Raw genomic sequence first — 14,103 nt, forward strand, 5'->3', positions numbered from 1 at the left:
ACATTCCTAGAACAAAGCAGGGCTCGAGTTTACTCTGAAAATGATGTGTATAACGAGTTAAAGAAATTGGGTGTTGTCAAAGAGATCTTTTGGAGTTGCTATTGTTTTCTATGTAGAGATGAAAGAGCAAAACGAGAATTTTTTGGTGTTCCCTTTAAAGATCGCCACGGTGCATTATATGACTTAATGAAGGAAGCTGGTGCAATTTAAGAGGAACGCAATCAGTAATGATAAAATATATTTTATGTATGTTTATGATTTTAGGATCTAACGTTGTATAATCTTAATAAAATCTCTATATTTTGTAATTAATATACTCATTAGAGTCTTAAAAGAGGCTTACAGTTGGTATATGCTTATGCATTTTGAATATATAGCTATATATCTTGAATATTGACTGAAATATATATTTAATGCATCAAAAATTGCATATTATAATATTAGTGTTGTTGTAGTTGCTCTTTGATTAATAGACCCTTGAGAGCTACAAAAATTTATGTGATTGAGTATAATGAGGGTGGTATTTGGGAATTTTAAAGGTGGTATGCAAATTATTTGGTGTTGATAAATTTGTGTTGTTGATATATTAACTGGATGGTAGATTAGTATTGTCCTTGAAATTTAAAACATATAATTTTTCTTGTTGAAGATAACAAATTTATAAGAATTAACTATAAAATATATGAAACTTTAAATTCGTCAAAATATATATACTACTAAAAGAGCAAGCACATGTTTTAGATTTTTTTTATGTGTACGAAGAGAATTCAATAGAATTTGTATTAGCAATCCATCATACTTTGCATGGATCGGACTAAAGTTGTTATTTTTTTTTATAATTTAAACAATGCATTATATTTTGTCTTAAGTTGCATGAAGTAGTATTTTTCGTATGATTCAAACTTATTGTAACATAAAAAAAACTATGATTCATAATTTATCTTTAAATTATTAAATGTATTAATATATTTTATTTTATTTTACTTGTTTTAATTATTTTAAATTAAATAATAAATTCATATACATAAAATACCCTTTTATAATATAAAGATAAAAATATCATTTACTACTAATTTATTCTTCTTTCTCTCTAATCTTCTTTCTAACCAAACAAAGGAAATTATTCTTTTTTTTTTCTTTTTTTTATTTTTCTTTCATCCAAACAACTCAAAAGAAAATAAAAATACACTTAAATTCTTTCTTTTCTTTTCTTTCCTTTCCTTTCTATTTCTTTCTTTTCTATTTCCATCTTTCCATCCAAACAAAATCTTAGGGTTTAAGATTTAATATATAAAATATTTATTAGTTGTTAGATGATGAAAATTTTAATAATAAAAATATGATTAATTTATTTTAATTAAGAATAAAGTTAAATTGAGCATTAACATAATTTTTATTAATTTTTTAAAATTATTTAAAAAATTATACTTTATTTTAAACTTTAAATATATAAATTCAAATTTTATAGGTATAAACTCTTTATTAGAAGTATTCTATTTTCTTTTATAAAGAGGAAAAAAATTATCATGCATCACTTTATAGTAATTTATTTATTTATTTACTTTTTTCTCTTAAATATTTATAATAATTTTTGTTTTAAAAACAACTTTTTATGGGATATATAATAATAAAATAAAACTACTTACATGAATTTTTTTATCTTTTTTCTGGTGACCGAAATTTTTTTATCTAAAAATTATAATTAAATATTAATATATATTATATTAAAAAATATTTAAAAATATCTCAAAACATTTGAAATTTTTTATTATTATTTTCACTTCATTATTGACAATTTTTTAGAGTTTATGTTTACTGATAGTGTAAAAGGTATTATCTTATTAATTATTATTCAATTATATTTATATGCTTATATAATTTTTTAAATAATAAATTTAAAAATAAACTATTTTATTAATAAAAATAATACACAATTAATTATTTTTATAAATTACTATTTCTATTTATAAAAATTTAAAATATTGAAAAATTTACTTATAAATAACAAAATAAATTTATATCCAAAAAAAATTAAAAAAATTATAATTTCTAATCATAAAAAATTGAAATATCGACAAATATACTCATAAATAAAATTTATTAAATATTTTTATTACACAAAAAATATTTTTTAGGAATATTTTAAATTTTGATAAATAAAAAGAAATAATTTATTTAAAAAATATTTTATAATATATAAAATAAAATTGACATTTTGATGCGTCGGAATTTAATTATGATTTAATATAAAGATCTGCTACACATTCAAGCAATATTGCCATCCAAGTCTAACCAAATAGATCCAACACCAACAAAAATCACTCTCATTAAAAAGAGCGTGATTAAACGCGCACACATCATTCTTCTTCGTGTTCCTCCTCCTCTTTCTGCTCCTTCTCCTCCTGTTCCTTCTCCTCCTCCTTCTCGTCCTCCTCCTCCTCCTTCTCCTCCTCCTCATCTTCCTCTTGCTCCTCCTCCTTTTTCGCGTGTTTTCTCCTCATCGTTATTCTTTTGTTGCTGCTATTATTGCTAGTATTGCAGTAGAAGATGGGGAGCAAGAGTTTTGAATTGTGTAAGACAACAAGTCCAAATACACCTTAATTCACTCAGAAATGAACCAAAATTATACAATGATTACGACACAATTAACTCAGAAATGAACCAAAATTACATATTTGATTGCGACACAATTAACTCAGAAATTAACCAAAATTACATAACAATTGTGACATAATTAACTCAGAAATGAACCGAAATTACATAATGATTGCGACACAATTAACTTAGAAAGAAAGAGAAGCAAAGAACAGTGGTAAAGAATTTGTAGGTTTGAAAAGCAATGGATGTTAATAACAAAAGATTTTCATCATGAACTTATTAGAGATTTTGCAGTGGATTTCAAGTTTAACTAAGGAGAATTTAGCTACAACAGAAGAAAAGATTTTAAAAAAGGCCTTTTAGAGAAAATGAGTATATTCACGATATCTTATATTAAATTCTTAATTCATATAAGAACTGTTTAGGAGATTTTATTTGTTGGGGTTGTGAAGATTGATGAAATGCTTTTTCTCTGTCTTTGAAGAATACTTGAAAAATATTCATTGTATTCATTATTTCTTGTTATGTTTTCTCTATTTAATTTACTGATTTTCTAAATCCTTGTCCAAGAGCTAAACTCAAATTTAACACATAAAATCAGAAATTGTGTTAAATTTGAGTAAATCAAGAAGAATTTTAAGAAAATAAAATAAAAAGGAGAATATGAAGAAAAAGATGAAAAAAAAAGAAGAAAAAGCAGTAGAAGATGAGCAAAATTAATTTAAGAATGGAAGATATAATGGAGATGTGCAACTATATTGTGATTTAGCGTGTATTCCACAGATACGGATCTGTTGAAGTCAAGAACCTACAAAACGCATGTTACGTTTTGCCATACCAAAAACCAAAAAGCTGAGTCACCTGCAAAATGCAGGATACGTTTTGCATGAATCCAAAATCAGAAAGCTGCAACAACCTGCAAAACGTAGCTTCCGATTGGTAGGGAAGCAGATCGATGGCTCGAAACGTGTCCCTGTCCCCTGCATACAGACCAGACCTGCTTTTGTTGACCATGTTTGAAGTCCAAAACGGAAGTTGCGTTTGGCAGCTGGCCAAGCCAAAACGCAGGTTGTGTTTGGCAGTCTTCCCAGTTGCATGCACGCCACGTGTTGGAGAAGAGTGTTGTGGGGTATTTAAAACGCAAAACGCAGAGGGAGAGTTACTAAAGAGTCAAGAGTGTTGTGTGAGGGAGTTACTGAAGAGTGAAGGGTATTGTGTGAGGAAGCTTGTAGGAGGAAGAAGAAGAGTAGACAGCTTAAGTTCATTTGGTTCTTAAACAAAAAATGGTTCGTGATTTTACTAGACTTGAAGATCACATTATTGAGTACTTGGATCATCCCCAATAGATAAGTAATTTTTTTTAAAAAGTTTATGATAAATAAATATATTTATTTAGATTTTGTTTATTTATCTTTTAACAAACAATTTAATAATAATAATAATAATAAAATAATAATATATAATTATTATTTTATTATTATTATTATTATTATTATTATTATTATTATTATTATTATTATGCTTAAATCTGATGAAAAAATTGTTATCATGAGTAGTATAATAATAAAATACTTAGTAAGATAATAATAATAAATTATTAATATTTTTTAATAATAAATAAATAATACTGTCTAATAATAATAATAAATTGTTATTATTTTGTAATGAAAAATAAATAATGTTTAATTTTTTTAGTTACCATTTTTATTATGATTATGATTATGATTGTTAACCATTATAGAATACTGTATAACATTTATTATTATTTTCTAATAATAAATAATAAATAAATATTTATTATTATTTAATAATTTATTATTATTTTTTAAGATAATAATAGTAATAATATTGTTTAGTTACCGTTTTATTATTATTATTATTATTATTATTATTATTATTATTATTATTTAGAATTTAATAATTATATTTTTTTTGCAGGCTAACAGAAATTTGTTGTCCAGAAAACTCGATCCGCCCGATACCTTTAATGAAGTAGCTGTAGCGGCACTGGAATTTACTGGGTTTCAACACGTTTTGCGAGTAGGCGAAATGAGAGGTCATTCTGCACTACTAAGTGCCATGGTGGAACGCTGGAGGCCGGAGACTCACACATTTCATCTTCCGGTCGGTGAAGTGACGGTGACGCCAGAAGATGTGAGCTATATTCTTGGTCTCCCGATTAATGAGGAGGCCGTTACGGGTAGATCAAACAGCAGTCACCAGTTTTTAATGGAGAACTGTATTGCGTGTTTTGGTCGGGAGCCCGGTCCGCAAGATCACGTGTTGGGAAAGGTTAATATAGCATGGTTCCGGCGGTGCAGAGACACCGAGCCGTATGACACTCAGGAGTCTGTTGAGCGGTACATTCGGCGCACATTTTCTGCGTGCTCGAAACAGTTGTGTTTTCGGATTAGTTGACTATTTCATTGAACTTGAAGTTTCTACCGCTACTTCGAGATTTCCACCGGATTTCAAGATACAGTTGGGGGGCAGCCAGTATGGCACACCTATACAGATCGTTGTGTCGTGCATCACCATACAATCGTAAAGAGATGGATGGCCCACTGATACTGCTTTTTGTTTGGGCGTGGGAGCGTATGCCGCTCCTGACACCAACCACGCCTTACGGTAACTCACAGTGTAGTTGAACCTGGATTGAACTTCTGCAATAACAAACTTCACCTTTATCGAGGTGTCTGCTTCGACCAACGGCCTAATGGCATCTGCAATTGTGTCCGAGTCCAACTTGGTATGATCTTGTGAAATCGTGCCCACGGTGCACGTGTGCTTGCCATTGTATCTCCTGATCTCCCAACAAGCTTTCTTTCGAATAAAGCTAGCTCGGATAAGCCAATCGCACCCTGCACCATACCCCTTGCATTTCATATAGAATGTCTGCGGCTCAAACTCATACACAGTATAATCAACTCCTCTAGAGATAGTGTAGCTTTTGATTGCAGATATCACCGACTCTCTTGAACCAAATTCTGTTCTGACACTAAACTCGCCATCTTCCGCCGCAGCGTTGACTTCACCTACGACATGCGCCCCACCATCAATCAGACAAGGCAAATAAAATAAACACTATAGGAAACTTGAGTTAATAATCATAACATACCCGTATTCGCATACTCAGGAAATTCCGGGGCATGCATGGCTTTGAGATATAGAGTCCGCATAAAAGACGGAACACCAAACGGGTGCTAGCTTACAATCGCATTCGCTTCATTTTGCACTGCCGAATTGCCTGCTAAGTCTCCTTCATCGTTTTCGTCATCGACTTCATAGTTAGTTTCGAACTCCTCTTCACTGTCATTATTATCTTCTTCCCAATCTATATCCCCGAACTCATCAACATTGACCTCCTCGTCGACCGCGTCCAACGCTGACTGCTGTTCAAACGCAACGTATAGCACTATCATCGGCACGTGAAATTGAGTTTGTTGATAAATACACAACATCTGCTGCATACTGGCATCGTCAGTTATGGACATTATTTGAAACTGTATTAGCCCACTAAATACTTGCACAGGACTTCTGTATAAAAGGTTGATCACCCTTTTCAAAATGTGGCTTTGAATGTTACAAAACCCATTTTGCAACTCAACAAAACTCATGGTATATGAAATAGCAAATGACAACGGACATTCACAAACAAAAGTCACTCCTTCATGTGTGTTTGGTATAACCTCACCGTTATAATACACTCACAAATTTGTAATATTTTCCATAACTTCAACCTCACCTAATTCGACTTTTTTGACACACCTAATTGCCAAACAAAATTTAGAACTATTAGATATGTGCAACAAAGAAGAATAGGAGGAGTATAAGTGGAATGAGGCATTTTGAACGAGTGTTGCTTCGTATTTATAGGCAGGCCTCTCGAATAAAATATATTTTTACACAAAACACAACCTGTGTTTTATGTTTTCCAAAAAAAATTCTGACATTTTTAAAACGTAACCTGCGTTTTGGGTCTTCCAAAAATAAAGCTGGCGCAAAAAGTAAAACGCATCCTACATTTTGTTATCTCGAAAAAAATAAAAAATGCCCATCACTAAACGCAGGCTGCGTTTGAACTTCAATGAAATAAAAAAAATTAAAAACCTTTCAACAATCAAAACGCACCTTGCATTTGATTCAATATGCTAAACAAAAAAATTAAAAAATAAAGGAAAAAATAAAACGCAAGCTGAGTTTGTTGCTGACACCATAGCAGTGAATATTTTGTTTATTAGTCCATTTCAAAGCACTACACCCATATGTTTTTCATATGGAAAAAAAATGAGCCGAAGATGAGGAGAGAATTTTGAGTTGTGCAGGACAACGAGTCCAAATGTATCTTAATTCACTCATAAATGAACCAAAATTATATAATGATTGTGATATAATTAACTCAGAAATAAACCGAAATTACATAACAATTGCGACACAATTAACTCAGTTCGAAAACAATCATATAAACAAGACTAGATCATGAACAAAAACACATCAAAAATTATTTTTGGACCAGACAACATTATCAATATGGTAAAAATTCAACAATAACAATAACAATAATGATGATAATGATAACGGTGATATGTATAAGAAGAAGATGATACCGATAACGATGATAATAATGATGATGATGATGATGGAAGAGGAGAAGAAAAAAAGAGAAAAAAAATTCAAATAAAAAAAGGAAGATGAGATAATGATATTATTGGTGATCACGGTAACAAAAGAAAAAAATAACAAAAAAAAAGAAGAAACTTCGGCAGGTATGCATTAATTTAAAATACTTAATTAGACTTGGTTAAGATTATAAGTTAGATGTAGAGCTTTATTATTATTATTTTTTTTTGGGACTTAAAGCATCTCCAATGGGTGATCCCCATTCACCTTTTTGCTGACACATTGAGGAACTTACCATTGAAGAAGGAGAGAGAGGAGTTCCCTCACGGAATTCAATGTGAAAGAGTCCCTACTCAAATGGACTCAAGCATAACCAATGATAACTTGCCACATGGCAAGTTACCTTTTAAATAAATATATATATGAAATTATAATTAAATAAATAATTATATTAAATAATTAAATAATATTAAATTTAATAATAATTATAATAATTAATTAAATTAAAAAATTATAATTTTATTTAATTAATAATTTATAATAATTATTTAATTAATAATTTATATTAATTATTTATATAATAATTAATATTAAATATTATTTATATTTATATTATTATATTAAATTAGTCGTTGTAAAATTAGCTGTTGCAAAACTAGCTGTTATTATGTTATCTTTATTATTAATAAATTAATATTTTGTTACTCTATATATACCACTTAGATACACTTCTATTTTCACACTATCTACTACTCTTCTTTATCTTCTTCCAAATTTACGAAATCAAAATTCTGCTACTATTATTTTTTGTTCGAAAAAATGGATCCAAACCAACTCAACTCAACTCTTTCTTTAGTGTAACCTCGAATTATCTATTGTGTATTATTGTTATATATGAATTTATTTAATATTAATATCTTTTAATAGTGAATTATTTTTAAATTTAAATATTTAAATTATATTATTAAAAAAAATTAATTACATTAATTACAAGTATTTTAATTAATTAATTAAGTAGGACCACAACAGGACTAAAGTTAGTTCCTCCTAATGGAAAAGAGAGAGATGCTTTGAGTTCCTATTTACTATTTATGACGCAAAAGTTAATGTGGAGTTACTTTTTATGACAGGTGGGATATAAATAGAAACTGAGATGAGTTCCTATTGGAGATGGTCTTAGAGTTTTATTGTTTAATATAATAGTAGATACAATTCCCAAAGTAAGTGTTCCACTTGCACGTGCTCCTTGGAGTCCCCCCCTCCGTTCCATCTCCCTCTCTAGTCTCTACTATACCGTCTATAGCCCCCTTTCACTCTTTCACATCACTTCTTCTTCTCCTTCTTCTTCTTCTTCTTCTTCTTTGCCTATATCTATCTATCTAACTATCTATGATCCACCACATGGAAGAAGAAGAAGCACCAAATAATCCCAAAACAGTCAAACTTGTTCCTGACTGCGGAATAATGCAACAATGCCCTCACCACCACAACCACGCCGGCGGTATATGTGCTTTCTGCCTCCAAGACAAGCTTGGCAAGCTTCTCTCTTCTTCTTTCCCCGCTCCCATTCAACCCTCTTCTCCTTCTTCTTCTTCTTCTCCTTCTCCTTCTTCTCCCCCTCCTCCTCCTTCTTTTAGATCCAGCAACACTCCTCCTCCTTCTTCTTCTCTCCCTACCAAGAAAACCGATCACTACACGCGCTCCCGCCTCCCTTTTCTTCTCGCAAACAAGACTTGTGCTAAGAAGAAACAACACTCCTCCTCCTCCTCTTCTTCCACTTCTGCTGCTGCTGATGTCCTTTTGAAGCGCAGCAAGTCCACTGCAACTCCAAGGAGGGACACCAAGTTCTTCAACAACCATGATATACTCATTCAAGACTTCACTCCCAGAAAGAGAAACGGTTTCTGGTCCTTCCTCTATCTCTCTTCATCTTCTTCTTCCTCTTCCTCCAAGAAGCTTCATGCCAACAACAATGGCGCCACCCCAAGGGTTTCTGCAAGCATTTCCTCAACTTCGGGGTTGACCATCACCAAGCCTACCACTACCACGGTTGCCGGCGGTTTGCAAGAAAGTAGCGACGGTTACGTTTCTGTTTGTTCTTCGTTTGAGCGAAAGGTTTCAAGATCCAGATCTGTTGGCTGTGGTAGCAGCAGAAGCTTCTCCGGTGACTTCTTTGACAGAATCTCAAACGGCTTCGGTGATTGCACTCTCAGAAGAGTCGAATCTCAGCGTGAAGGAAACCATAACAAGCATCACCACCATAATCAGCAGTGCATGAAGGAGAGAGTCAAGTGTGGAGGAATATTCGGTGGCTTCATGATGATGCCTAACACTTCTTCCTCTTATTGGGTTTCTTCCGATCATGGAAGGGTTCGAAGTTGGAGTAGTTGGGCATTTGCAAGTCCCATGAGAGCTTTTACCAGCAGCAACAAAGCTTCTTCTAAGAACAAGAATGATAGAAAGAACAATAACAATGCATCATCATCATCACCAAATTTATCTGCTATTCCTTCATTGCTCACTGTTTCAACCTGAATCACAAGTATACACAATACTAATAACATTATTATGCTCTGTTAATTACTCTAGTATTGTGTTTATTATTATTATTATTATTACTACCATAATACCCTTTTTAGTTTTAGCTTTACTTTTAATTTTCCTGCCACAGTTTTTTTTTTTTTTGGACAGTTGTTTATTTATAATTAATTATATAGATATATTCAGGTGGTTGGATTTGGATTATGATTCATCATTTCAGGTACGGAGTACTCTACTCTCTCCCATTACCATTCATTTATGACACTATTTGGAGAGAGATAGAAAGAGAAGGAACTTTATTATCTCAATGCATTGTTCAGTTCAATTTCGCTGTGTCATCATAGTCTGCTTCTTTTGGTTGTATTCTTTGTAGCTTTTTCATCTTGTAATTTCAGTACTCACAGTATGATGCTATGGTGTAAGATAATGATGTAATTTTTAAGTTATTATTGTAGACTACTCTGTTCAATTCACATTTTCACATGCATACACATGTTTGGTTTGGTTGATGCAAACAAAACCAAGTAGGGGGAATCACACTAGCTAAGCCATGTTATTATGTGTCTATGCTATGTAAATTCAATTTAATCAATCATTAAGCTTATTAATGATATTCTATTTATTATTACACATGGTGGTTGTTATTTTTTGAGTAATAATGTGAATATCTCTTTGTTTATATACAAAAATAAGGTTTGTTATTTTTTTTAGTAGTCAATATTCAATAGTCAAATTAGAGGAACATAGTTGGGGAATAGATAGAGTTAGAGTGGTCCCTCGTATGTTGTATTCACCAACACGATCTTGTTGTAATCAAAGTTTGTAGCATTTATTGTAGGCTTTTGTTTGCAAGTACATGACCACTTTCCACTAATATTTTAGTATTTTGATATCTCTCTCTCCAACGTTTATTGTCAGTAGACGAAGCAAAAGAACATGGCACCAACGGCTAAGTGTGATGATAACTTAATTTATTTAATCCAATGTTAGTGTAAATAAAGCTGTCATGTTGTGTTATACTAATGGTTATTACTGATTAGCGGTGACTGTGTATACTAAACATTTTAGTTGCCACTGTGATAAACTGTGCTAATAAATGGGAATGTTTTGCTTCATCATCGATTTCATAGAAATTTATGGATCGTTTGCAATACATAGATTTGCAAATTAGTAAGCACTATGTATGGTGATGATGATGATGGTGATGATGATGATAATTATAATTATTATTTTGAAATGTATGCTCTATTATTATTTCTTTTTTTTGATAGACAGGAGGGTCAAAGGCCCATATGCTCAATTATTATTATTATTATTAAGCTATCTTACCATGAAAATATGCATATATTCCTTAATTAAGTATTTAAGTGATTGATGATCATTTGTGCCATCTCTGCCATCATTAATAACATACCTATTTTTGGGGCCATCAAAGAAAAAGTCACTTTTATGATGAGAGCCATAAAATGAAACATTTTATTGTCCACATGCACCATTTTGTTTAGATATACATCTTTTGGTTTTTCCAGCTTTGTGCAAGTGAGGTAGCTATTTATTTGGAAATGGACGAACGAGTATTAAAAAATATTCAATATTCATTTTACATGTATATTGTAAGTGACCAAGTGCGGAAGACAATTAAGGCACTGAGTGATCTAATAATACAAAGTTAAATAGCATACACAAAATCTCAAATATAATAGACTTAGATATGTTTAAAATAATATTAAATTGCATAGATAATAATAAAAAAGGGGCATAGCCAATTAGCCATGAACTAAAAGCTAATGCAACATAATAATGATAGTAAAATAATATTAAAAAGAACAAAATCTAACTAGTCCAAAACTCATACTTAGCTTTAAATTCCTAAAATGTTTCTTGATCACTGCCTGTGTATGATATTATTGATATGGATAGGTAGATAAAAACAAGAGCAAGGTTCAAGAGTTGGGAGCGTGGTTGGGTGGTTATTAGGTATGGGTGGCCCCACAGTGTTCTCTAGGTTGATGATGTTGATGAAGATGTTGATCTGACCCTATGATTCAACAGCATGTTTCGGAGCTCCACTGGGTCAATTTCATTGGCGTGATTAATGGGCCTGTAGTAGCCCGTGACTGGATCTGGGGCCCAAGCTGAAGAGGCCTTGGAACCATCTTTTGAGCCCACATCTTTGTCCTCAATCTTGCCCACCATACCATTCCTGTTCACCATCCTATCCAACCCAACCGTCGTTGATACATTTGATGCCACACCATACCCTCGCCTACCATAACATTTGAAAGCCAGAATTATGTCAAATTAAAATACTAAGGTTGTGTTTAGAAGAAAAACTAACAGTGAGAGACAAAAATTGGAAGACAGATATTGAGACTAAATATTATATTTGGTGTAAGATAAATATAAAAGTTGAGAGACAGATTTAAAATTTGAAAAATTAAATGAGAGTATTTTTGAAAAGAAATGTTATTAAAATTTAGTTTAGAAAAGATGAAATTATGTGTCTTGAAACTAAAATTTTAGTTTCAAACACACTATTAAATCTCAAATTCTCATTCTTAATTCCAGTCTCTAAAAATAAACCCTACCTAAAGGAACTCCAGTCTCTAAAAATTTTTATATAACAAAACCAATAATATTATTCATATACCAAATATTTTTTTGACATATTTATAAAAATAGTGTTATTAATTAACTTAATAATTAGACTATATTTTAATTAATAAAACAAAGAAAATTCGTGCTAATTGTAAAGGAAAAAAATTATATCTACTATAAAGAGTATTCGCATAGTGGGATTGGTGTAAAATAATATAATTCACAGAAATTATCAAGAAATATGATATCTATACTTCAATACTATACGTACAATTAGTGTCTATTAATAAAGTAGTTTCCTTATAATAAGGTTATCAATATTTAGTGGTTGCTCTGCTCAAGACTACAGAGCATGGTATAGGCAGATGTTGATTCTGGTAGGATGATTAATACTAAATTTATTTAAATTTCCTACTTCTCACCACAAAAAGATTTAATTGTTTCATTCCGTGTCTACAACATTTTCTTTCAATGTAAACAAGTTTTAAACATACATTTTAGTTGGCGTATTATATAATTGAAATCAATGTTAAAAGATCTGCTAAACAGAATATCAGCATGGTTACATCAATTATCAGAGAAAACTGCAGAGTTGATGTTCTATTATATATATAGGAGGGAAAAAAAAGGAAACAAGAAAGAACAAGCGGTGGCAGTTGATCATTGATATAAATAAGATGAAAGAATGGAAGAATAAATGAGAATGAGACTGACCGGTGAGGAAGAGAAAGAAGGGTGAGAAAACGGTTAGCTTGGGAGAGAAAGCGAGGCATGGTTATAGTGTTGGTTTTCTGCTGCGGAAGCTATATATATATTATTCTATAGAGAGAGAGAGAGAGAGAGAGAGAGAGAGATTGTAGTGTGCGTGGTTGGAGAAGAACGTAACGCTTGGCTTCCGCAGCAGACTACAACCACCTTATTCTTCTTCTTCTTCTTCTTTTTCTGGTTTCTCACTCTCTGTCACATACAGGGGGTGAGGCGCTGCCGTATATATACAAGATTAACGATCTTCTTTTTTAGGGTTTGCCTCTACGTTTACGGTTAGCAAATAAAATATTAAGTTTGTTTGGGTGTGATCATCGAAAAAGATTTTTTTTTAATGATATTTTTTTTAAAAAAAATTGTGATCTTATGTTTAGATATGTTATGTAAAAAAAATTTTTATTTATTAATTATGTGTTTATTTTGGTGTTATTATTTTAATAAAAAAATCTTTTTTCAATGAAAGAAGATTTTTTTTTTATTTTTTAACGTGTTTGACAAATTTTTAGTAGTAAAAATAAAAATATTAGAAAAATAAAAAAACATTTTTTTTGAGAAGTTGTAATTTATATCTTTTTTTAAAAGATCTTTTTTAAAAAAAGATATTTTTCATATAATAAATAAATAAAAAAGTACTTTTATATTGTTATACCCAAACATAATTGATAGATAAAAAGATCTTTTTGTATGAGATATTCAAACATAAAATTTTTTTAGTTTTTCATAAGATCTTTTAAAAGAAAATAACTCGAAAAAGATCTTTTCTTAAAAGCTCACCCAAACAAGTCCTATGTTTGGATAAAATAAGATAAAAGTACTTTTTTGTTTATTTATTATTATTATGTGAAAAATATCTTTTATTTTAAGAAAAAAGATCTTTTAAAAAAAGAGGTGAATTGTAACTTCTTAAGAAAGAAATTTTTTTAATTTTTCTAGTACTTTTATTTTTACTATTAGAAATTTACCAAACACACTAAAAAGTAA

At 30.7% G+C, this 14,103-nt stretch overlaps 2 protein-coding genes across 2 annotated transcripts; one reads left to right on the forward strand and one right to left on the reverse strand.

The window, feature by feature from the left end:
* The first annotated feature begins 8,450 nt into the window (after positions 1–8,450).
* LOC112741729 (uncharacterized) lies at positions 8,451–10,389 on the forward strand. The gene is made up of 2 exons (XM_025790819.3): positions 8,451–9,760; positions 9,946–10,389. The coding sequence occupies exon 1, from the start codon at positions 8,608–8,610 to the stop codon at positions 9,751–9,753; it is 1,146 nt and encodes a 381-aa protein (XP_025646604.1). The 5' UTR covers positions 8,451–8,607; the 3' UTR covers positions 9,754–9,760; positions 9,946–10,389.
* Positions 10,390–11,760: 1,371 nt separating this feature from the next.
* Positions 11,761–13,130, reverse strand: LOC112741730 (late embryogenesis abundant protein Lea5). The gene is made up of 2 exons (XM_025790820.3): positions 13,072–13,130; positions 11,761–12,025 (listed from the first exon to the last, which is right to left on the reverse strand). The coding sequence occupies exons 1-2, from the start codon at positions 13,128–13,130 to the stop codon at positions 11,761–11,763; spliced, it is 324 nt and encodes a 107-aa protein (XP_025646605.1).
* Positions 13,131–14,103: the final 973 nt, after the last annotated feature.

Source organism: Arachis hypogaea, chromosome 14 (genome assembly GCF_003086295.3).
Source record: "Arachis hypogaea cultivar Tifrunner chromosome 14, arahy.Tifrunner.gnm2.J5K5, whole genome shotgun sequence".
Lineage (NCBI taxonomy): Eukaryota > Viridiplantae > Streptophyta > Magnoliopsida > Fabales > Fabaceae > Arachis > Arachis hypogaea.

What these genes read in the sequence shown, in the direction of transcription:
- LOC112741729 (XM_025790819.3), top strand. Translation starts at nt 8,608, where the DNA reads ATGATCCACCACATGGAAGAAGAAGAAGCACCAAATAATCCCAAAACA.
- LOC112741730 (XM_025790820.3), bottom strand. Translation starts at nt 13,130, where the DNA reads ATGCCTCGCTTTCTCTCCCAAGCTAACCGTTTTCTCACCCTTCTTTCT. An exon ending in CTTCTTTCTCTTCCTCACCG is followed by an intron (nt 12,026 to 13,071) that starts GTCAGTCTCATT and finishes ATGTTATGGTAG; the next exon opens with GCGAGGGTATGGTGTGGCAT.